The sequence below is a fragment of the Cygnus atratus genome, chromosome 1, assembly GCF_013377495.2.
Source record: "Cygnus atratus isolate AKBS03 ecotype Queensland, Australia chromosome 1, CAtr_DNAZoo_HiC_assembly, whole genome shotgun sequence".
Lineage (NCBI taxonomy): Eukaryota > Metazoa > Chordata > Aves > Anseriformes > Anatidae > Cygnus > Cygnus atratus.
In genome coordinates this window covers 60,145,501-60,169,717 of record NC_066362.1, presented here as the reverse complement: position 1 = coordinate 60,169,717, position 24,217 = coordinate 60,145,501, and the positions used below count along the sequence as shown (strand labels likewise).

The following is a 24,217-nucleotide window of genomic DNA, read 5'->3' as shown; positions in this document are numbered from 1 at the left end:
CCCAGCCTCCCAGTAGCTTGGTCATCTGTAGCATGATCATGATTTGAACTTAAAACCCTCACCCAGGGCATCCTCCTCCCCTGCAATTGCCCACACACGACTCTGAACTCGTAACAGGCTGTGGGCAGCGCTACTTCATTCTACCTGAGGAAACACATATGGGCGGAAAAGCAAAATGTAAGAAAATGAGCAAAAGCAGAGGGATTTGGGATGATTCTGCCTATGAGTCAGGGCAGGGTCATTTTCCTAAGTGTAACAATGCCAGTCTCATGTGTGTATGAGAATTTCCCCAGGGCAGGACCTGGAAGAGGGAAAAACCAGAACTGTGAATACCCAGGGTAAAACAAGGAAGTGCCTTCCCACAAGACCCACAGCAAAAAGCAACAGGATGATCTTGTCCTAATTTAAAACAACTTTCAAGTCTGTTGGTTTGTGGCATTACTGTTTAATGGTACACAGAGTTACTGTAGCAAAACAGCATAAACTGAGTAGTTGTCATAAGGGAAAAAAAAAAAGACATCTTGGTCTGTTTGCTTTTGTACCATCCCTGAGTTCTCTCTACCTTGAGGGTCACACATGCTCCAATACGCAATGTCTGGACAGAAGACTTCGCCAAGAATATTCTTCACTGATGACCGATGGCACAAGATGTTTCTCTGTCTTTTCTTCCAAAAGCAACAGCTGCTTATTATTCCTCATGCCTGCTCCATGTGACAGACAATTACACAGAAAACAAAACAGGTGAAAGCAAGATTATTTAAAGCTGCAAATCAAGATGCAAGGCTTGGGAAACTTCATGTTTATGACTGCCCGTGCGATCTTCCTTCACCCCCTTTTGCCTGGCTATGGTGCTAGAGCTGTTAACTGCATAATAACAGGCTATTTTTCTACAGGACCTCGGCCTCACCCGGTACACAGGATACACGGTGCTCATTTCGTGAGCAACTATTCAGTATTTCACCCCCTCCGCATTGGTCGAGGTGTGGCCCCAAGCCTTGTTTACTAGGTACCCGTCAAACTGTTCGGCAGACGGAATTAGTAATTTACTCATGGGCTTTCCTACCATATGCATCATTAGAGTAACTGAATGTTTCACAAACATAAAGGAATGTATTTTCACAATTGCCCTCATAAAGTAAGACACTGCATTATCCATATGGCATGGGCAGGGAATTGAGGCACTGAGAGATTAACATGAAAAGCTTCCACTAATTTTAACTGCCTAATTGAAACTCTTAGGTCCCAATTCTTCAGAGATTTGTTTTGTCTGCTGAGAATGTGACAACAACAATTTTTTGTAAAGCTTAAAACTTGGCCAAGTTTGGGCTGATGCTCTCAAAGACAGCAGAAGGGGTGCATCTGACATATATACTATGTGAATTTCCATGGGGCTGTTAAGGTGGGGGGTTGTTTTCTCATTTATTTGCACATTTTTTATTTTTAACGTTCAGCAAAAACTTCAGTAGGTGTAGCAGAGAGCTGTTTTCTAACTATTCAGTCTGAGGCAGGTAACTGGGATGGAAAATTTTAGCCTGGAGAATTTCAGTTTGGAAAAGTGGTTAACAATCCAAAAGAGGGTTTTATACCACCGCCATAACATGTACTTTTCTTTCTCATGGATTATCTTATCCAGCTGCTGAAGAAACCACACGGGGCAGATATTACACTAACAAAACCAAGTCCAACTTAAATGCAAACTAACTATTCTGATTCTGTTCACATAAACAAGATTCATTTATTTTTTTAATCTTAATGCACAATAAAGTCCTCCTACTCAGTTCTAAATAGCAACTTTTGCTTAGAGCATAAGCCCCAACTTTCCTCCTGTTCTCCCTGTAAGAGGAAGGAAGTTGAGTATCAGGCATTGTAGGCTGCAGTGGTCATAAGCTGGATAAAGGACAGACAGACAAACTACTTAGAGGCAGGGACTCTTACATTGCTACCAACCAATCCTTCCCCTGATTATTTACAAGGAGATTTAGAAAATCCTAAGAAAGAACCATCTGAAAATTTCAGGCAGAGATTCATCTGTGTTAATAGCAGCAAAGAAAGACAGAGAGACAGACAGACAAGGGGGGAAAAAATCAATCAATACATGGTGCCAGCCTTCTTCAGAGCAGTAAATTATTTTCAGAGAGACTTTTGTAGCAGTGTTAGATCCAGCCTTGAAACTGTCCACTGACTTGGGTGGAAACAGTGTGAGACTGCACGCGAGCTGGCAGGAGAATTGGTTGCTCCATCACCTTGTGAGCATGCAAGGACAGCCCTGGGATAATTCTGATGATTCCTCTCTGCCACCCAAGCTGTATTCCTGGTGAATGATGTTATAAGCTGTCCCTCCCCCTCAACACATAACACACGCGCACAGGGATGAACACAGACCCAGTTTCTCTGTCCTGCACTGAAACTCTTGCCATATATTCCTGCCTTCCAGCTAGTAACGTCTCCTGACTGCATTAACATCGACTAATTTAGTGTTTTTAATTACAGAGGGATTTACAGCACTGCACTACAGTGCTCTCCTTTATTATACCCACTGTTTCTACTGGATCTAGGTACACTCTACATACAAAGTTGCACATTAGACAAATTACACTGCACATTAAGTAAATCTCTCTCTGGAAACAGGATTAGATGAAGAGGCAAATCTTCCTCATTCCTAGTGCATAAATTAATATCTCTGAAATCAGTATCAAGAAAGAGTTCCGCACCAATTTATGAAAAGCAAAAGATTGTTTAAACTTTCTCCACGAGGAATCAAGTTTATGTAGGAGATGCAGTCTTTTTCTCCTATTTTGCTTAATAAATAAAACAGCTGGTCCGAAGAATCAGGTCAATCAGTGTCTGGAAAAAGCCCCATTAAAGCTGCTATATAACCTAGTTTCTCAAGCTGTACGAGGCATTCTAATATTGGACAGCCAGGAGTCCATGAAGAGATAGCCCTTATGCCTCTGCTTCTGGCCCTTCAGGATTATGCAGTATATTTACCACAAAATACAGCAGTAATTGAGGTATCTCGTGAAAAGATAAGGAGCTGGGCTCTGAAGGAGCACAACACAGACAACCTGATGCATCCAGACCTATACATTAAATATAGATTTGGAGTGAGCCATGGCCTCGTGAGCAATTCCCACACTGCTCTCCCCTCACCACCACCACCTTTCTTAGGAGGGCTGCAGGCCTTCATGGCCAAGAGGCCAAACACCTGCAACAGGTCTCTCTTTTAACCACAGGAGAGAAAAGATGGCACCAAGGAGAACCATCCACTGGGTATACTGCAAGTACCCTCCTTGAAGAGCCCTGGTCGCTTTAGAAAACGTAGCCTTTCCTTTCATCCACAGCTTTGAAAATGCTCTCCAAAAAGTATCACAATCCCCACCCCACAGAGACAAAGATGGAACCAAAAAGAAAGTAAAACGACTTACCCAAGCTTACACAGCAAGGGAGCAGAACAACTGGGAAATGAAACCTCCTGACCCACAACCCAAGGTTTTAGCCTCTTAAATAAGGAATCTCCTTCCTCATTAAAAAACTAAGAATGGGAAGAGAAAGAGGAATATTCTGAAGATACAATGAACTTGGCCCTTAGAGGGCTAATGACCTGAAATACTTTTCTTTTTTTTCCTTCTCACCTCCATTTCCCCTGGTAAAGTTACTGTAACTTCAAGGACTGTCATCCTTTACTGGTCTATTTTCACTTAATGTGTCGACTTGACATCATTTTCCCAGCCTTCTGCAGCCAGAGACTGCTCTTCCCAGGGAAGAAGTTACCTCCTCTCTTCCAGCCTATCTGGATGTCCTCTCAACACCCTGGACGGAGACCACTCCGCTTTCTGTATCACGTCGAGGGGCACCAAAGCCCCATCCGCTGGTCTCGGCCTGCATAAGTGGCAGCCTAAAAGGGCACCCTGGAGGTAAAACCTGGTTGTTCTCTATTAATTTTTAATTTCAGTAATGGCCCCAGGGAAAGGAGGGAGATATAGGTCAGAGACTTAGGGGTCTGAGGAGTAACTCAATGTCTTCTTTCTCTTTCTCTTCCTCCCTTGTTTTTTTTTTTTAAATCTTCCAAATTCAGAAACAGGGGGGTTTCCCTCTGTATTTCTCATTTACTCCTCGAACATTACAGGCATTAGTCAGCAAACTCCTGCTCTTCCTTCAGTGAGTCCCTGACACCTGCAGAGTGACTAACTCTCCTCTCTGCACACTTCAGCTCAACAGTTGCATCTGTTTTTTCCTCACGAAGAAGGGACCTCTACGTTACACGTGTGGTGGTCGCTGCAAGGCTCACCCCTACCGCCCCACAGACCACACTCACACACACAGCTGAAGAGCCAGGAGGTCATGGTAAGGCCTGCGTGCAGGTCACTTCTTAGCTTTCCAAAACTGGCAAGCAGTTCTTGCCCTAAGCACCAGGATGTGGAGAATACCACAGAAGCAGACCCAAGCAGCCAGGGATCTCTGGGGACAGCCTGGCCTGCGTAGGTCACTTTGCCTCCAGGTGCCTTTCCGTCCCAGGACTGAGACCCTCTGGCCTCGCTTAGGCCTAACACAGCACACCCAAGTTGGGCTGCTGAGGCAGGAAGGCAGGGAAAGTGAAAACGCAGCTCCTTGTGACTCAAGGCCACCTCATCAGAGCATGACAGAAGGCTCCTCACGGCCAGGTGGGCTTGCACAAGATGTCCACCCACAGCTACCCTCACGGGGGACCTCGCAGGCAACTCAGGCTGGTGTAAGCACATCCGCAGACCTGCCCGCACCTTGCCCTCGGCTCTGTGCTCCAGCAGACAGCAGGTTTGTTACATCCACCTTTCCAAGGAGATGCCGAGACCTCCCCTATGTCCAGCACCCAAAGAGTGCCCCCAGGGCCAGCCCATGCCCTGGGGCTGCAGCAGGCGACCAGTCCCACCACCCCTGACGGGCACGACATGCATCCAGAGCAGAGCACGGCAGCGAGGGTCAGTCGGAAGGCTTGCCAACTTGGTGCCGGAGAAGCCCGCTCCCCGTTCGGTCCTGGCACCCCCGCCACCCACCCCACTCCCCCCGGTACCTCGGCGCCCATTCTAGGAGGGTCTTCTGCATCGCCGCGTAGGGAGGCATGAAAACAAATCGCCGGCTCCAGTGCCACACTCCCTCCTGGCAGATCTGTTTCTCTCTTCTTAACTGTTTCCAAGTGCCTGGCTGTTTTATAATCCCCACTGAGCAGTCCCTTAACTCCTTCCTCGCTGAGTCCTTCCCACCCTCCCTCGCCTGCTCTCTCTTTAGAGGCAGAAAAAGCCAAGCTGAGGTAGGGGGTACAGAAAGTGGTGGTGGGGGGGTGAATCAAAGGAAGAACAACTGAATCAAACTGCATGTACAACAGAACCAGTAAATTAGTCATTTCCCCAGCCTTTGCTTACGCAGACAACTGAGTCTTATATTAAGTTTTTTTTTTTCTTCTGTGGACATTTGTGTACAGTAGAAGCTTACTTCTTTGCTAATCTCCTCCTGCTTATTCATACCATGAGGTCATATGTTTCTGCTGGTAACACAATTTTAAATCACACAGCAGCTTGCTCTTTGAGGTCTGAACTGAAAACGCTTTCTTAGATCACAAGTAAATATGAGTCGATGGCTTCACACCCGCGTCACCACCACCCCATTTCGGCATATTGCAAAATCCTAGCAGGATCAAGCGCAGGTATCGCTTCTCCATCAAAAAGACCTTGGACATCTCAGTGAGGGTGGCAAGGAGGAGCTCAGGCAGGACACGGGACTTTGAAATGGTCCTGAAGTGAACCAGTGCAAGCCACACGTGCTATCGGTGCTACAGGTTATGTACTGCATGCCTGTGTGTGTGCACATGTGTAAGTGCAGACGAGAAGGAGAGGGAGATTCTTGGCCTGAGACATTTAGCAGGCCCACGGGACAGGGCCACAATAACCACAAAGTCTTGCAGGTTGCCCTGCGCTGAGCCATGCCGGCAACACGGTGTGAGCAGGATGAGCACAGCGATCCAGCAGCTTTGGATTTCACAACCCTGATTACGTGCAAAACAACGTCACAGAAAACTCTTCTGAGAGAATGAATAAAGAAAACGGGGGAAAAAAGACATGGCTTTAACACGTCCCCTACCAGGTGGGAACATGGCACCTGCAGCTGGCTTCTGCTCTTCTCTCAAAGCCCACGGCTGCTTCTTCCAGAGTCTTGAGGTTACCCTGACAGCTAATGCTCAAAAGTTTGCCAAGGTATCTCTTTCCCTGACAAAATGAGCTATTCTGTCACACAAGGCTGGGCTGCAGGGCTTTTAAAAATGGTTCTGCTGATGTTCAAAGGGAGCAGCTTGCTGTGCAGAGGAGTGGTAGAGTTAATAGTAGTAGGATCAGCACAAGCTCCTACCCTGCCATCTGCCTTCAGCTCAGCCAGGCCTTCTGCTGAACAGCCAACACGGGCTGGGGCCACTGGAGTGAGAAGCAACTCAGCGACATGAAAGCCTGCCTGGGTTAGTTGATTAAGAATAAGATTCAGAGCACAGGAATTCTGTACAGTGCTGATACTGACTCAGTCCAGGGATTTCATGGGGGTTATTTAAGCCTGTTTTTTCCTAAGAAGTCTTTTATTTCGAGCAGGTGGGTGTTCGCATGCCTGCTTAAACTGGCCCCAGGAACCAATGATCCCAGAAACAGGGGTCATTTCTGAAACTGCTATGCTTTCTTCTTCAGTCACCCCCTGGTAGAAAGTACAGATAAATAATACTTAACTGCCTCATTCCCCTGTCATGTTCAACTCCTTCACATTTATTAAAGTACACAGAAAATGCAGTATAGCCCACTGGAACGCATGGGCATCCCCTCGCAGCTGTGGGTCACAGATCTCCCCCTGCTTTCTCTGTGGACTTCTCCTTTTAAGCACTGGACCCTGCTATGGGCTGCTCAGCTCTCTTCCTGCACCTCCAGATTGACAGCTGCCTCAAGAGCTTTATTTTTTTTTTTTTAATAAATAATAATACTACAAGAGTCATATAAGGCTTGCAGATTGCCTCAAAGTACTAAACTGCTGTCCCGTCCCCATATTCTTACTTGCCAGTGCAACCACAAAGAGGAGGGCTTTCCATGAGGGACAGTGGGGCAGAATGGTTTTGCAGACCTGTAACAAAATGCTATGGTCCTCTCTGATGTCCTATCACTCTGTGGTAATTTCCTACAAAAATCTAACAAACTGCTCTGGCTGACTTCCAAACCTAGACCCTGTCATCCACCTTCTCCCTGAAGACAGGCAGGACGAGAAGTGGGAGGGTGCAGGTGTGGAAGGGGACAGAGGAGCGGGGATGAGAGAAGGCAAAATGCAAGGAACAGAGAGGCCCCTCCTCCCACAGACGGAGGATGGGAAAAAAAGACAGGAGCAGAAAGCCTGGACTTAATCATGAAAAACAATAGCTCATCATTTATTTTCATATCCCCTCGCTAATGCTGGAATAATGCTAACAGTGGAATTCTTATGGCATGCATGTCATGTCTACAAATACCAAGTGAATTACTTCTCGGCAAGGCTATGGGCTATGGCACTGAGCAGCACATTCGTTACAAGTGATTGGATGATGAACAACAGTTCCCAAATTCCTCCTTCACAATGCTACTTGCATTAGTTGTAATTTAATGAGAGAGAGAGAGAGAGGCAGAGAAAGTTTTGGCTCAAACCACTGAAATAACACTGCCTGCCGCTGCTTCCCACTGGGTCTTGTATTAACTCACACCACTGCCATCATCTCCACCTTCTCCACCTCCTCCCTTTTCACACCTATCCTCAGGTGCTAAAAGAGGTGTCATGAAACCCATCAGCATGGCGAGAGAGCATGGCAGGAAGCCCCAGCCACAGTGATCACAAGCACACCACATTCTTTCCAGCTGAAAGGCAGAAGAGGACACAAAACTCTCCCTCACCCCTACAGACGGTAATGGAGGGGTTGAGGGGGGTCCTCCAACAGCCAGTCTCTACGTGGAAGAGCCTTCAGCTCTGTTTTTTCCCTCCAAGAGAGTCTGTGCAGGTGAAAGATACTTAACTGACAGCTCTGGAAATAGAGGCATCTCTCCAGCAAGCACACACAGCACAGTCCGTGTCCGTGCAGAGCTCCCACCGTGTGTCCTCGCCAGCATTTTCCTACGGCCTCCTGCAGGGAGCCGCAGCAGGGTAGTCCAGCCCCAGCCCAGCCCTGCAGGCCGTCTTAGCTGGCTTGCTGCTCTTTGTAATGATTTAGAGGTCTGGTAAACAAGCAGCAAATGTGAACAAAAACTTTGTTATAGGTAAGACATCCAGTGGTATAAATGTGCCGTTGCTGCTGAGCCCAAACGAACCTGGGAACCACTGCTTCAGGTAGGTTTGGACAGAAACGAACCCCATCTACTTTGCTCCATGTGCCCCCTTGAATAAGGGCTGGCCTCTTCCAAGAGGCAGGGGCACCTTGGAGGTTTCTGTGCTGGAAGAAGCCCAGCTAGCCAGCATCGGCTCCCTCTCCTGTGGCAACCTCGTCACATAGCCTGTCCCCTATCACTTGACAGGACATTTATCCACCTCATGACCCTACGCTTGGGTTCACCCCTGTAACACGACCCAGTGTGTGGGGTCTCACAGGCTGGGCCAGAAGAAAGCTGAGAGGTCTGATCTGAGCAGCAGACCTACAAGTAAGAAGCTGCAAATGTCATTACTGCTCTCCTGGTGTAGCCAGTCTCTCCAGTGTGCCCCTCTGACAGGGCATAAATGATAAGCATCCACCAGTTCCTGCCCCTTGGAGCATCCCGAATCCTCTTCATCCCCTCTACGCCAAATGCACTTTAAAAGCCCCCACCCCTGGCCATATTTTGTGGTGATCTGAAGGAACAAATCCCAACTAAATTTACATGTTTCTAAAACTAAGGTATAGGCAGGGGAAGGCAAAACGCCCCGAGGATTGGAACCGCATGTATTTGTGCAAATGAGAGCTAGGATTTATGGTTACGTCCCAGCCTCCAGTCTGTGCTACACTTGTAGCTGCGGTTTAGAAACAATCTGTTTCCTTGTAAAGGTTGACAAACACCACCGGACCTTTCCCCAGCGTGCTGGCCAAAGTGCCGTGGACCTGACTGGTTAGGAAGGTAGGCAGGACACCAGAGGATGCTCCCAGGCCCTTGGCACATCGGCAGGCACAGGTCTGTGTGGGCACACTGGTACCTGTGTGGGCTTCACAGAAATACAGCAGGCACGCTGCTGGGGGCCATCTTCAGGAGCCATCCAAAACCAAATCTGCCCCTCACCAAAGTGCCCCATACAAGCCCAGGGGTAGCCTGGCAGCCTCTGTGGCTTTCCTAAAACTACAGCTGTGTTTTACACACTGACAGGGCTCTGAAATAAATGAAAGCACCCAGTGCTGAAGTCACCCAAGTGAATGCAACAGCAATTATTACCGATTAACAAACAAGGATCAAGGCCTCAACAGCAGGAAGAAATCATGAGTCCCGGCCTGCCGCGACTACCTGTGCTTGGGGCGTCTCGCCCCCTCCAGCAGCCTGCAGAGCCTGACAGCCCCAGGAAAGGGGCGACTGCGTGGGGAGCTATGGGGCACAGGCAGGCAAGGGAAGCAAGGGGCTCCCCCAAATCATGCCTCCCCAGTGGCTAAGCGGCCTTTAGGAGAGAGCCTGCTGCCCTGGGCGAAGCAACAGGGGGTGATCTGTTGCCCGCCACAAGCCGAGCCCGGCTGCTTGGGGACAGAACTCCAGGGGTGAAGGTACGTAACCAGATGTACGAAGGCCAGCTGGCTTGCAGGCAGAACGAGCCCGGTTTTTCCGCTTTGGGCATCCAGCGAAAACCACATAGGTCAGAATCGCTAGCCACAATTAATCACACCTAGAGTTTAAGAGCTGACCAAATCTAACGCTTTTGCTGGGACAAGAGGCTTTGCTGGGGCCTCCTGCCCAGGGCCGGCCTCGCAGCCTCCACAGCCCCTCGGCCTCCTCTCCATGCAGGCCATCCTGGTGTACCACGGGTGAAATCCAGCCCCAACACAGGGTTAGGTCTCACACCTCCACACACGCTGCTGGCTTGTCACCCATGACCCTACACAGGATGACCATCCCGCAGACCAGCCCACCCCAAGCAGGGGATTGAGGGACTGCCCTCCCTGCACCCCCAGTGGGCACAACGGGGACCTCCACGAGAGCCTCCCGCTTCCTTTGCCCGGCTTAGCCGAACCACTCCGATATCTGCCTTTTTAGCAAGCGTTTCACGGTAACCATGGAGTGTTTTCACCACGCCTGCGCTCCCACTCCCCCATACACCCACTGCCCCACGGGCCGGGAGGCCGTGGTGGGGGATTCGGCTCCCACAGAGAGCCGGCATGTTCCCAGCACTTGGCTCGCCGCGTCCTCAGCCACGAAAGCCTCAGGTGGGCTGGTAACCTTCAGCCAAGCGTGACCGAACACGACAGGGTTGTGGTAGGGAGGGGGCAGCAGAGGAGCACAGGCTGGCAGGGAGGGAAGAGAGGACAAAATATGAAAGCCCAAACCCCTTTGCAAGTCCTACAGTGACAGAGAGTGAGGCAGACAAGAGAACCAACTGCAGCTGCAATGCATTTGGGGAAACTTTCCATTTGTTGATGGCTGCTGCGGAGAAATAATGAAACCAAATGAAAATCTATGACCTGCAACTTGTTCCAGTGATGCCAAATGACATAAGCACGTTCCTAGCTCACCCCCAGTGCTGCCACAAACATCTGTTTTATCGCGCCCACTATCAAAAGCATCAGGCACCCCCACCTGAAACCCTGCCCTGCCTTGCCATTCACCCACATCCCATCTTCTTCTCTCCCACCTTATTTTCTACAGGCAGGGGCTTTTTGGCAGGAGACTTGGTATCTGTTTGTGACAGGGTACTGCAAGGGAAAGCAGACGTCTCCTTGCAAAGCATCCTCTTCCTGAAACCCCTTCAAATCCTTCCTGGCTGAGAGGAAATGCAGGGACTGATAATGACTCAAGTGCTCCTCTGGGAAACAGCGATGATTTTGGAGGCGCACAAAAGCCAAACCCATTCCTAAAGAGACGAACTCCACAGCCTGTAGCATGAGTTCCCGTCTGAGTAAGAGCAAAACCAAGGCTCAGACACCTACCTACAGGGATGGAGAGAAAGCCACAGCTACTTTACTGGTCTCACCTACATGAGAGACTCTGAGTGGTATGGTCAACACATCTAAATGGGTACAGATTACCTAGGAGATACTGCATTTGCATGAAGGTGCCAGCTACATTGTAGGACCAGCTCAAGACTGAAATAACTGAGGGTACAGCAGGCAGGACCTTAGAGGTATCAGCAGAGCTGCAAGGATACCCAGGAAGCGGGCCAGTAGAGCCACCAAAACCTGGTGCCGGGAGAAGTGTGTAAAAGATGCCAGGCATGCAGCTGTTCTGGCTCAGGATGGAGATGAGCTGGTAGATGTGGATTACAGATCACTCCCAGTCAAAATGTCTTGGATTATATTTTCTTCCAGCTCGTATTTCTAGTAACCCTTTTCTTCAGCCTGAAAGAGTCACATTGCTTCAAAATCTTTCCCTGCCTTGTACAGGCAGAGTGGCAGTGTCCCCTCCTGAACACGCCGTGATTTACAGCCTTCCACGCTCACACAGGCTGCACAGCCCCTTATGCAGAGACTGCAGACAGCGCTCCTGCCAACACACACGCTACCACGGCATCGCTCTATGTAAACACCCTGCATTCACCTTGTATATATTTCCTCCTGTAGAGGCTGAGACAGCTCACAAACACACAGAAGGCCTAATTTATACTTATGATAAATCTCCCTTCTTTATTCCTTGCAGTGAAGAAAAGCCTTGGTGCAAACGCAGTTTGCTGGGAGGCTGGTGTAACAGCTCTACGGAGAATCAAACCCACATGGCCTTCAATAGACACAGCCACATGTGTGCTCCTACACATGCCTGCAAACATGGGAAGAGTCCCACACGTATGCACATACCTATATACTCTCCCATTTGTATTCTCGCACACACAGCTCTGTAACAGCATCCACTGTCCCTTCCGCCTCACATGAGCTTTCAGACAGCGCAGGCATCTGGAAGCTGCACTTTCATTATCCAGGTGCTCACAGCCTCAGATAAGGGATGAGAAAATGACACTGCAAGAAAAGTATTGTCAGCATCAATGGGATATGCCTGTGTCTGGGTTTCACATGTCCTTGTCAGGTGGCGCAGCTATTTTAAATGGGGTTTGCAACGTGTTTCTTATCCCCGCTTGCTAAATACATACATCCTCTGATGTTGAGAGAATGCAGAGGGGGAGTTTGATGGGAAGGCAGGTTTCTGTTAGAGCCAGTGATAGTGCCAGAAGAGATGAAGGAATTTATACTTGTACTCATGACTAAATGCGATCCCCACTTGCTCTGCAGGCACATGCCTTGGGGGAGTTATTAAGGCTTGGGTTTCTCCACGGTGCCCACAAACTGGCTGTAGGCAAGAACTGTCCTTTTTAAAATCTGGGTTCAGAGAAAAGGTTGCGATCTCCCCTCCCTCTGCAGAGGACTTGTTCGAGTCCCCGCTGCCCCACCACCACGAGCCCTGGCGGTGGAAGCGCGTTCCCCGCAGGGCGACACTGTCAGTCGGCTCAGAAACGGGGCTAGCCTCCAGCGCTGGAGCCTGTCATTACATGGAGCTGCGCACGGGAAGCACACCAAACCAGTTCTCTGTGGTCTGGACTGGTTTCCAGTACGCTTCCATGAAGGTGACCTAACTATTAATTCCTGTTGAGGTGCTCTGCGCGCGCCCGTGTTGTAACTTTAACCCCTGACAGCATTACCGAGTTTGAGCACTTTGTGCGATTCCTCCCCCTTGCCAACATCTCCCCAGCCTGGCTGCACTAAGCCAGACCAAAAACTCTTTACTCAACACGGCCACAAAGCCCGCCGGCAGCCTGCCCAGAGCCAGAGAGCTGCTGTGCACCGCTCTTCTGCCGCCCCAGGGCACGTCCCGTGCAAGGCACCAAGTCACCCTCACGGAACCAGGCACGTTACGTACCCTCCTGCCCCATCGCATGGCTAAGGTGAGCTGGTATGTTACATCTTCCTAGCTGCTTCTTCCGCTGACAGCTAGCCAAGTGACCTTCCAGCAGGCTGGTGGCATATCTGAAGGAGGAAACTAGAAGGATACCCTTTGTTTGGGAGCCAGCAGCACTGATGGCTCTAAGTGGAGGCAGCCACACCTCGTTCTGCCCTGCTCAGGTCCCTACCCAGCGTTTCTCCCCGTGGCATTAGAGTGCCTAAGCGCAGGATCAGTACAAAGTGTCACTGCTCAGGTGCTCGACAGCACCACGAGGCATTTGCCATGTTAGACCAGACCTACTCTGGCTATTTTGAAGGCTAGCACTAAAGAACCATGCAGACGGTCACAAACCAGGCCCCCAGGCTGCTGTCAGCACAGCTCTCCCAGAGGCACCACTGCAAAACGCCGACACGGGGGCAAGACTCAGCCCACCTCTGCCACGACCACTCTGGGGGCAGGCTGGAGCTTTTTCCAGGGATCACACTTCTGCCACCATTCTTCTTTTGCTTCCCTTCCCCTGCTCTCCTCACGCCAGACGTGGTGGATTTGACCACCTGTTGCATCCTTTCTCAAATACAGGTTGTGAGCAACCTGGGGCACTGCTGTGCCGCGTTTGTCCATCTTTTGGAAAATTTGCAGCACAGGGATCCTAGACTTGGGATCCCAGCAGATCCCATCCCAGTGGATATGAATACTTCGTAATTAAAATAAAAGTGGAGCCGCGCCAGGGGATTGTTGTGCTTCCAAGTTTTTTCCAGACTAGATGACTCTCAGGGGACAGGGGAGAGCTACCACTGAGATAAAAAAAAATAAATCTCAGCCTACTAGGTTTACATAGAGACGATCAAAAATATGTGTCCGTATTGTTCTGACCTCTAGCTCGTCTTTATTTTTTTTTTTAGCTTTTTCCTAACCTTTAAAAGGCACATAAGATAAACAGAGAAGAAACTAGGCAGACAACATCCTCGGAAGAGATGTAGGAATATAATCAAGCCCTCAGCCACACGCACACAAACACCATAATTTATCTCTTCCTCCTCCTGTTTGATATTATCCTCTGTTCTAGTATCATAATCTGTTGCCGTGGAAACTGCTATGATGTCACCACGAGAGGTTTATGGATGCCTTCAACAGGAAGGAAAGGTACATGGCGATGGGAGAGGAAAAAAAAAAACCACCTCCAAACAGCTGCCGAGCAGGAGATGTTCCAGGAACAGCAAGTGTTAAAAGGAAAGAGATAAATACATCGACGGCGCTGGCGCTGCTGCAGACAAGAGCAGAATATAAACCGTGTTTTAAAAATAAAGAACACTTACCAATTTTGCCTACAAAGTAAAGATATTCTGGGAAAGCTATGGGAGCTTCCTGAAAAACTAAACTTTCTCTGAAATGTTCTGCAAGTTTTCTGGGACTGGATGTTTTCTGAGCCTTGCTCCCAGAGTCCAAGTCTCCATCATCCCAGTCCGTCATCTGCTGTAAAATTCCCTCCAGAAGCATTAGCCTAACACCCCACCAATGCAGCTGACAGATAGGGAGCTCGCTGGCTACCTGCCAGCCCGTGTACCTTTACGACCTTTGACTAGGAAAAAAAGTCACGTCTTTAAGCAAAAATAAACAGAGACACGCTGAATCCACTGGATCGCATCCAGTAGCAAATAAACGCCCTAACGCCCAGCTATAAGCAAGAAATAGCTTTTCTTGCTCTCTTCGCCCAGGAGAAAACCCATAATCTTACGGACTCACTGCCAAACATCCTGAAATACCTGGCCTGCTACTGGAGAGAACAGTACGTGGACCCACACACTCAAAGCACACCCAGCCTCAGGGCCACACACACACACACGAGTAGGGCACGATGCCGGTGTGATAGAGGTTCACCGCTGGCAGCTGCCCTCCGTGTTTGCAGCCGTTCCAGTCACCTGGGCTGACCACGAGAGGACAGACACAGGGACAGAGGATGACAGCCACGCACGCCCTTAAAGCTATCGTGTGCAGGCGCCCGACTGCAGGAGCACCCAGCACGCAGGGTCTGCCGGGGAGGAGTGAGGACGGCGAGATCAAATTCTTCCTGCATAGCTGCTGTCATCATGGAAAGGGCAGCGGCAGAGAGGGAGGAAACCACAGGAATCTCAGATCAATGAAAAGTACTGGTATTTCAGCTAACCTCTGCCAGATCAGGATTTCCCCAGCATGGAGAGCAGGATCAGAGATCTTCTGGGAATGCTACAGCATCATTTTTGCCTCCAGCCTCAGCTCCAGCAGGGGAATCCCTACACAGACTCTCCTTCCTGCCTATAAGTGTTAGGATATAGGCAGTACCTCCCATCCTCGCCTGCCTTCCCTTCCAAAGATGCTAGAGACAACTGCAGGGAAAAGAAGTGGGAGAGACTGAAGTCAGTAAGAGCAGCTGCAAAAACAGCCCAAGCAGGAACCTTCAGCAATTCACTGAACTTTCTGTTCCTCACGGCCTTGGCTGTGACAGCCTCAGACCTTAAACTTTGCAGGGATCTTCTCCCTCTCCCGTTACAGTCATTTGCCATCATCTTTCTTCCCCACCTGTCTCTCTCATCCTCTTCTGTCTTGTCCCTGACCTACTTCCTTCCTTCCTCTCTCCCTTCAGCTCACCCTTCCCTTCCCTGAACGAGCCCCCATTAGAGACGTTTAGGCAAATCCATACTTTGTGATTTCCTATCTCCACAGAATCCATCCTGTTTGCATTATCCACTATCCTGTGTCTGCAGCTACAAAAAAAAAATAAAATAAAGAAGTAAATTCTTTAGGATGGGAACTATCTGTCACTTCATGTCAACATCATGTGCAATAAGGTCCTGCTTTTCTTTGGCACTGGTGCTATAACAGCAAATACAACTGTTCTTGTTAATACTTTAAAAGCACCAAAGAACAGGAGGTGTGAAAAAATGCCAAGTGTTTTGTGATTTTTTTTTTCCATTTCTTCTATATTTGGGGGGCAAGGCTTTTTTATGAACTAACTTCTCTTTTTCTGCGCTTTGTATTTGGGACACTGCAGAGTGGAAAACAAAGCTTGGTGAATAAACAGAGACTGTGCTTTTTTAAAATTGGCAGGTGGCACCGAGCAGGAAGGGGCTGCAAAGTCAGTGGAATTAGATTAGAACTCCAAACAGTCCTGACAAACGGGAAGGTGCAGGATGGAATTCAGACAGGACAAATAAAAGAACCGTATGCTTAGGTAGGAGAGGCTAGCTCCACGCACACGGGATGGAAAACAGCTCACGGGGCATCGGACTTCTGGGCACGAGCCGGGAGCCACGGCACATCACAAGCTAAACACAGGCGAACGATGCTGCGGTGCACAAGGCAGACCAAACAGGAGCACTGTCTGTAAGGCACAAGGAGGGATATTTCTGCTCTACGTGGCCAGTGTAAGACCCCGGGTAAAGCACTGTGCTCTAACAGCGCCATTCAGGAGGCGTGGGCTAGCTGAAGGGAACGCAGGGAACAAGAAGAACGGCCAGAGCAGCAGCAAACAAGACACAGCCAAAGAGCTGAAGGATGGGTTTGAGAAAGGATTTAGCCTAGGGAAGACAAGACCAATGAGAGACGTGACAAAGAAAAAGGAAGAACTTTCCACATCCGCTGTCAACAGAACAAGGAATCACAGCAAACAAAGCGCAGCCAAGTTACAGAGGAGGTAAAATCTTTACATTGACAAAGATAGCTAAGGGCAGGGATCGGCCGGGCAGGCTGTGAACCCTCCATACATGGGCAATATGCTAGACAAAGGTGTTATGGAACAAGCTGGACAAGCACACGCTTGGTACAGCACATACTGTTTTGACGGAGGGGGAAGAACCTCTTGAAACCTTTGCTGTGCCCACTTCCTACGATCTCTATGATTTTGCTGAGAGCTAAGTTTCTCTGGCATTTCAGCATAGCTCACAGAGTAAGATAAACCTGTCAGCCTTCAGAACTGAAGGAGACGTTAGCCTGCAGGTTAGCTCTGTGTAAGACTCTCGTTCCAGGTCTTGCTGATGCCTTTCAGGTTTAAAGGTTACAACGAACAGGGAACACGGCTGCCCTTCTGAGCTTCCCAAGTACCTCTGGCAAATATCACTGCCTCGTGGGGTGACCTTTCCCACTTGTCATGGTAGGAACTCTAAGTGATTGTTCTCACTTCATCCTTCCAGAGACAGATGTCAGTACGGGCACTGGAAGGTGAGCAGGACCAGGCACGAGGCATGAACGAAGAGCGAGCTTCTGCTTATCCAACCAACATCCCATTCAGCGGGAACTGCTGGAGAAAAAGGAGTGAATTACACCATCCCTCACCCAGCACGGAACCCCTTCTTGCTCCAGAACACGACCGAGACACCGCTAAATGCACGGCCACGGCATCGCTGGCACTGCCACTGGTCCGTGCTGCGCTGCCGTCAGGCCCCAGCCCAGGGGCAGCATCAGGGGCTGGCATCTGAGGACGCCTGTCTCCTGCTGGCTGTTTTGTGCCCCCACTGTGAATAAGTAAAAGACTCCATTCTTCGGCATGCTGTCAGTGGCTTGATTAGACAGCCACTCTTTATACACTACTTTGAACATACGCAGCTCTGTATAAACACACAGTATTACGGATTATTATTACTTCCATTAGATAAATAAATTCTAATGGCATGGCTTTTTAATTCTTTTAGCCCTGACCCTGGACTCTCCATGGAATTTTGTGATGTGGCAATGCCCTTGCTGGCCTAGGAGGACTGGGCCTGCTCCTCCTCTCATTTGCCCTGGAAGTCTTATAAGACTGCAAGTCTCAGAGGAGCGATTTCTGCTGTAGAAATTACCTTACTCAGAAGGCTATGTGAATCTGAGAGCGCTCCCAAAATACATGCCCTTGTGCTTTCCAGAGGAAGGATCTCAGCTCTTGTTGTGGCCAGACGAAAGAGGATTCAGGTGCACTCGCTGCCTGCGCATTGTAAGCAGGTGGAAGCGGTACCGTGCCTCTGCTCTCCCCACACCACAAATAGACAAATTGCTAAATGCCCTATCTGGAGCGAAATTATCACCTGGGCTTGTTTTCAAAACAAAAGCTGAACTCTGTACTGCTGGGGGGAATAGTTTCAAAACAGAAGGCCTCACTTTAAATACCTAGGTCCACATTAGGGTATGTAAATAGCTGATGAGAAAACCCATTCTCCAAACAGTGTTTAATTCTTGCTTCTTGTTTTCCACTAGCTAACCTTCCAAAAGTCAGAAGAAAACATATAAACAATATTTCACATTCAGAGGGCAGAGATTTCCTAGTAAGGGTGAGGAAACAGCCTCATTTTTATAAATGGACTGATTAAGCTATAGAGGCCGTGAGTCAGAAAGGTACTTAAGCATGTGGCCAGCTTTAAAGACATAAACAATTCTAATGAAGTCAGCCGCACCGCCTGTGAGCTTAAATTTAGGCACAGGCCTTAAAATATCTTTTTAAATTGGGATCAGAGAGGAAAAGGGTGGAACTTACAAAAATACCCAGCCTCACCTCTCATCCATCTTGTCCTCTATGGATACAGGGATGGGGACACACCAAGTGCCTTTGCCAAACTCCCTTTCTCAGCTGTCCCACCCAAAGGTACGCTCTATCCCAGCTGCCTCGACACCCGTGCCTAAGAGAACTGGTCTAATCTGCCTCGCACTGGTGTCTCAGCCCAGCCCGAGCAGACCACATCTGAACGTGCCTCTGACCTTGCTGCCTGGCAGGACTGCTCTAACACCACCGCCTGGGGCCCACTTGGTGAGGACCACAGCTGGGACAAGGATTGGCCTCCGCTCCAAAGTCACCAACCCTTCCGTGATTTGGCTTCCCAGAACCTTCCTCCTGAACAAACATCCACATGCCATCGCTGGGATGTGCCCAAAACTTAGGCTTATTCCATTAGCCACCTAAGTGCATTACTTGCCTCTGAGTAAACGGTTTAACTTCCAGTGGGTGCCAGGAGTTCAAAACCGTGACAAGCACCAAGGAGTGCTCCAGGCTGTCCCCCATCAGCGGAGTACCTGCTCCCCTGCCAGCTCTTATCCAGTCTGCTCATCTCGAGCTTTCAAAGCACCACATCCAAGTGGGCAGTAAATAGCAACCACTTGGTAAATGGGAAAACGACTCTCACAAACCCTCAGGCCTTGTCCTAGCAGCCAGCTGGATTTTTCACATGGGGGCTCGCTCCCACAAGCGGTGAGGGAAGGGCTTCGCCCCCTGCAGACCAGCTGAGGTGTCCAGCAACTGGGTTTCCACACCTGCTACAGCCACATAGGAGCTCGTGCTGCTCCGGGTCCGAGGGCTGTGGCTGGTAACTGCGAACTCCTCTCTTTGTCCTGGCGCGCTGTTCGTCTGCTTGCCCCTGGTCGCGGCAGTGCTGTTTCCGCTTCCAAAAATAAAACGGCATTTTTCACCCATCACTCCTAAAAAACATTTAATCGCTAGATGCTGCAGCATGATAAGAACAATAATTATAACTGGAGGGGGCTTCCTGTTATCTTGGCGATAGCCATATCCTGAGCTAATAAAAACTTAGGCTTTTGGTCCCAGCATTGATTTAGCTGAAGTTATGGTTATGGCTTCATAAACAGGAAGCGCCTCCTACTTATCATCGCAGTGCACAAACTTTGGGGTAAGGACCTTTCCTCAGTGTCACTGGAGCCGCTTCCCCGCTGGGAAAGCTCTGCGCGCTTTAACGAGATCTGATGACCCCCTCGAAAACGAGCAGGGCTTGCCTGTTCCTGCAGCCCTGGGAGAGAGCCCTGGCGCTGAGCAGGACCTGAGCTGTGACACAGCCGGGATCAGAGCTTCAGGCCTCCAAAACCCACGCGCACGATCCAGCACGGAGCCGAGCACAGGCAGCTCCCCGCCAGCACGTAGCTCCAGCAGTGGCACCAGTGGCGAGGTGCAATTTACAAATATTACAGATATTAATTCCATAAGCCACCCACATATAAAGCTACCGACGCTGCTGCTAAAAATACGCTGCAAGTTGCAACAAAGTTGTCAGGAATAAGAAGCAAAGCAAAAAGGAACAAAACCAAAACAGAAGTAATCGTAAAATAAAGGTTAAGGCACATAACCACCTCCTAAAGACCCAATTCCGAAGGATGCCAGGTAGGAGCCATCCAGGAAATTGCTGGAGACATCCACCTAGGGCAGACAGCTGCTCAGAGGCCATTCTCTGGTGGTGCCTGGTGGCAAGCCCTCTTACAACAGGGTCTCAGTTGGTCCGCAGGCCCTGGATCTGTCCTCTGCACAGGAGGAAACCGCGCACATCAAGTGCACTGAGGATGATTCTGCACAGCAAGGGCAACATGGCTTAGAGGAGGGTCCGAAGAACCAGATTCTCACCCATCTCAGGCCGTTCGCTCCCTCTGAGGCCAGCACAGCCGCCCCTGACCAAGCTTCGTTTCCAGCGCTCAGCAGGCCGGCCGTGCTTCACCTGCCCGACCTCAGGCCGTGCAGAATTACACCTGATGAGGCCTGCTTTCCAGCCCAGTACATTTCCCTGTACAGCTCACAACTAAAACTAAAATCCAGGTCAAGTACTGCGCAGCAGTGTTATTTCTGTTTTATTTTACTTGGAAGGTTTTTATGTCCTTCATTTTACCGCTCAGCTCTGCAACACTTGGAAAAGATGGAATGAGAAAAAACGGTAGGGAAGAACACGACAGCAAAACCTCTAAATTCCTTAAAAAGGATGGTAAAATTCTCCTAGCACGGAGGAGGAAGGAGGATTTAACACCAGATATTTATTTATTCATCATGCCTCGCCTATTAATATCAGGTGAGGCACCGTTCTACTTCCCAGAACTGGTATTTAAGCCAGCTGCGAGGTACATGCAGGCACAAAGCTCGCCTAAACACCAAGAATCGCTGGGGATGCTGTGCGTGTGCTCTGTGTTATCACTCACCTAAAGTTCCACTGGAACCATTTTATAAGGCCTCCGAGGTGTCACATTTCCTCCTGGGTCACCTTTTCGGTAAAAGAGCCTATGTTCCGAAGCCTGCACGGCAGATACATTGTTTCACGTACCCCTGCCTTCCTTGCGGTGGCGGTGGGCGTGCATATGTGCCACAAGAGATCCCTCCATCCCTCGCAGCGCCCGCAGGAACACAGCAGCTGCCCGCCGCAGCGCTGAGCCAGCCGCTCGGCTCTCCTCTCGCGCTCTCCTCAGCGGCCTAAATGTCGCCGATGCTCCAGAGGAGGGCCACAGACCAAGCTGCTACACACACGTTACGCTCCTGAGGGAGGACCGCAGTCCTCATCTCCTTCCAAGGAGGAAATTGCATCCCCTGCGATAAGTTTTTATCGATGCGCTGCGATATTTCAGGGATTTCTAAGGACCTCTCACGGCAACTCGGAGGCGAGTAACATTCATTAACCCCTCCTCCGCCTCCCTATATCCTATCCAGACGCAACTTAACCCGCAAACACACTGCAACGCAAGACACACAGCACAATCCCTATCCACCTTCACGCTATTTTTTGGCTCCTGGGGACTGGCGCAGCCACCTACTTCAAGGCTCGAGGCATGCGGGCAGAGTCCGGCCGCGGACCCTGGGGGTTTTTCCACAGTGTTTCCAGGGAATCTGTTTTTACAGGTTGCTTTTCAGGGCGTTATTTTTTCCCCCTATACACACACGCCTGGTTTCCTCTCCCAACCAGGCTGCTGCCGCAGAAGTTCGGGTGCTCCCGGGCACCGCCAAACTTCCAGCGCGCGCTGCAGCACCACCGCCACCACCTCCCCGGGACCCACCGAGGCCTCGCTCCCCGAGCTGAGGGGAGAAAGGCCGCCGGATCCCCCCGGGTCGCCCACGGGCACGGCAGCGCCCGGAGCTCCGCAGGCCGGGCCTAACCAGCCTCGGGGGCCGGGCAGGTGGGCTCCGGCGGCGGCGCAGCGGCCGCGGCCTTCCGCTGGAGGCGGCCCGGGCTCCGGGGGGCTGCCGGAGCCCGGGGCCGCTGGGGGCGGCGCGGCCAGCAGAGGGCGCCGCCGGAGGGCCGGCACCGAGCGGCACCCCGGGCCCGCCGCCGGCACCGGCCCGCCGCCGCCACCGCTGTGCTGGGCCCCGCCGCCGCGGCCCCTCCGCGCCCCCCGGCGGCGCCGGGCTCCGGCAGACGGGGAGGGAAGGAAGGGAAGGGAAGGAAGGGAAGGGAGGGGAGGGGAGGGGAGGAGAGGGCCGGCCGGCCTCCCTCCGCTGCCGAAAACGCTCCGTCTTTGTCTCCCGCGGGGTCCCGGCCGTGCGGGGCTGCCCAGGAATAACCCGGCGGGGCGGTAACTTTACACCGCCCTCGTCCCGGGCGCCGCAGCCCGGAGTCGGTTTTCCCCTCGGATTAAGTTTTGCCGAGCCTCGCCGCGCAGCCCCAGTCCCGCTGCCGGCCCCCCCAGCACCGGCACCGGGCGAAGGGAAGGCGGGGTGGGCTTCCCCCCGCTTTATGTAATGCTCCCCCGGCACCCTCCCGTAAACGCACCGCCAGGGGATTTAAACCGAGCCGTTCATACGCACGCTGATAGACGCACACCTAATTTATTATTTTTTTACCCCAAAACGTGCACCCCCACCCCCCCCCCGAGCCCCAAAGAACTAAGTTAGGGCACTTGGGCTTCGCCCCGCAGGGCTCCGGCACAAGCCGGGGAGCTGACAGGAGGCTGCCGGCAGCCCCGTGCCCCCTGCCCGCTGCCACCGGGGTCCCTGCTCCCCCGGGGGGGGGCAACTCCGTGCAGACAGGCGAAAGGAGCCGGCAGCGAGAGCCGCGCCGAGGCGCAGGGCAAGCTCCGGCCACCTCATTGTTCTGCTCGGCACCGGCACGGACTTCGCCCGCCGCCCCCCGCCGGGGCCCGAGAGCCCCGAACCGCAGGACCGGGGGGTAAAGGGGGTGCCCGGGGCGGGGGGCAACCGGGCGGCGACCCCCGTCCGTCCTCGCCGCGGTCCCCCCGCGGGGCGCCGGGCAGGGCTGGGGTGCCCCGGCGGCAGCCTCCCCGGGGCACGGCGAGCTGCGGGCGGCGGGGGACCCCCGGTCCCGCGGGGAGGGCGAGGGGAGCCGTGCCGAGCCGTGCCGGGCTGGGGGTGGGGGGGCTTACCTTCGTACATGGGGGCCATCGGTGCAAGGACGCCTGTTATTCATGGCAACGCCGCCACGAACGACGCGAGATCGCAGCCCCCCAAACTCAACACACATCTGCCATCTTGAGCGGGTGTCTCTCGGCGGAGGCGAAGCTGCCGCCTGCCTTCTGCATCGCCGCCCGCCTCAGCGCGGGGGGAGCCGGGCACATCCAGCCCCGCTGCCGGCCCTCCGACGCGGCCGGGGCGGGCGGGCGAGCGGGCGGGGGGCGGCGGCGCCGGGCCGGGCCGGGCCGGGCCGGGGCCGGGGCGAGGCGCGGCGCGGGGCCGGGCAGGGGCGGCGGGCGGCGGGGCCCCCCCGGCTCGGGACGGCGGCGCTGGGGAGGGAGGGAGGGAGGGAGGGAAGGAGGGAGGGAGAGGGAGGAGGGAGAGAGGGAGAGGGAGGGAGGGAAGGAGGGGGGCTGGCGCGGTGCCCCCGCTCTCAGCGCGGCATGGCTGCGTGTGCCGGGGCGCCTGCAAAAGTTGCGCTGGGGGCGAGAGGAAGGGGGAGAGAGAGAGAGAGACGGAGGGAGAGAGAGGGGAGACGGAGAGGGAGAGGAGGAAAAAAAAAAAAAAAAAAGGGCAAAAAAAAAAAAAAAAAGCGAGCGAAGGGAGTTTGCAAATAATCAAGCGCCGATGGCACTGATCGCGGCTTCCCAGAAGGAGAGGGAGCGAGCGAGCGAGAGAAACCCTCTGCTGAGATTATGTGGGATCTTGTTTAACAACACATTTCAATCAGGAGAAAAAAGGAACAGTCAACAGAAGTTGGTGAAACACTTCTGTCTTCCCCCCCTCCTCTTTATAGAAAAGAGAGGAAGGGAGAAAAAAAAATAAAAAAGGCAGCTGATTGAAGCTTTGCAATTCACTGGCTGTGGGGATCATATAATTTGAGCTCATGTTTTACAATAGCATGGAAAATTCCTACCTCTCCCCCTCTCCCCAAATAAATCTTCTATTCCCTCAAGGCATTTCACAATCTGGTTCACTGACAAAAGTTCCAGTTTTTCCTTTTTTTTTTCGTTTAGCTTGCTTTCAGTGTAAATATTTAGCGGATGCATTTAAAATAAACATA

The 24,217-nt window shown here is 51.6% G+C and overlaps 1 protein-coding gene across 8 annotated transcripts in view; it reads right to left on the bottom strand.

The window, feature by feature from the left end:
• HIPK2 (homeodomain interacting protein kinase 2) overlaps positions 1-23,392 on the bottom strand; it is a 135,885-nt gene extending 112,493 nt beyond the window's left edge. The window contains exons 1-2 of one of the 8 annotated variants that reach the window (XM_035561491.2): positions 23,127-23,371; positions 563-701 (exon numbers count right to left, since the gene is read on the bottom strand). In XM_035561491.2, the coding sequence (XP_035417384.1) occupies positions 563-578 (16 nt within the window). In that variant the 5' untranslated portion in view covers positions 579-701; positions 23,127-23,371. Of the gene's footprint in view, positions 1-562; positions 702-5,047; positions 5,195-23,126 lie in introns of those variants that run through there. The other 7 variants (XM_035561482.2, XM_035561587.1, XM_035561555.2 and 4 more) reach the window with 7 other exon arrangements.
• Between the last annotated feature and the right edge of the window lie 825 nt (positions 23,393-24,217).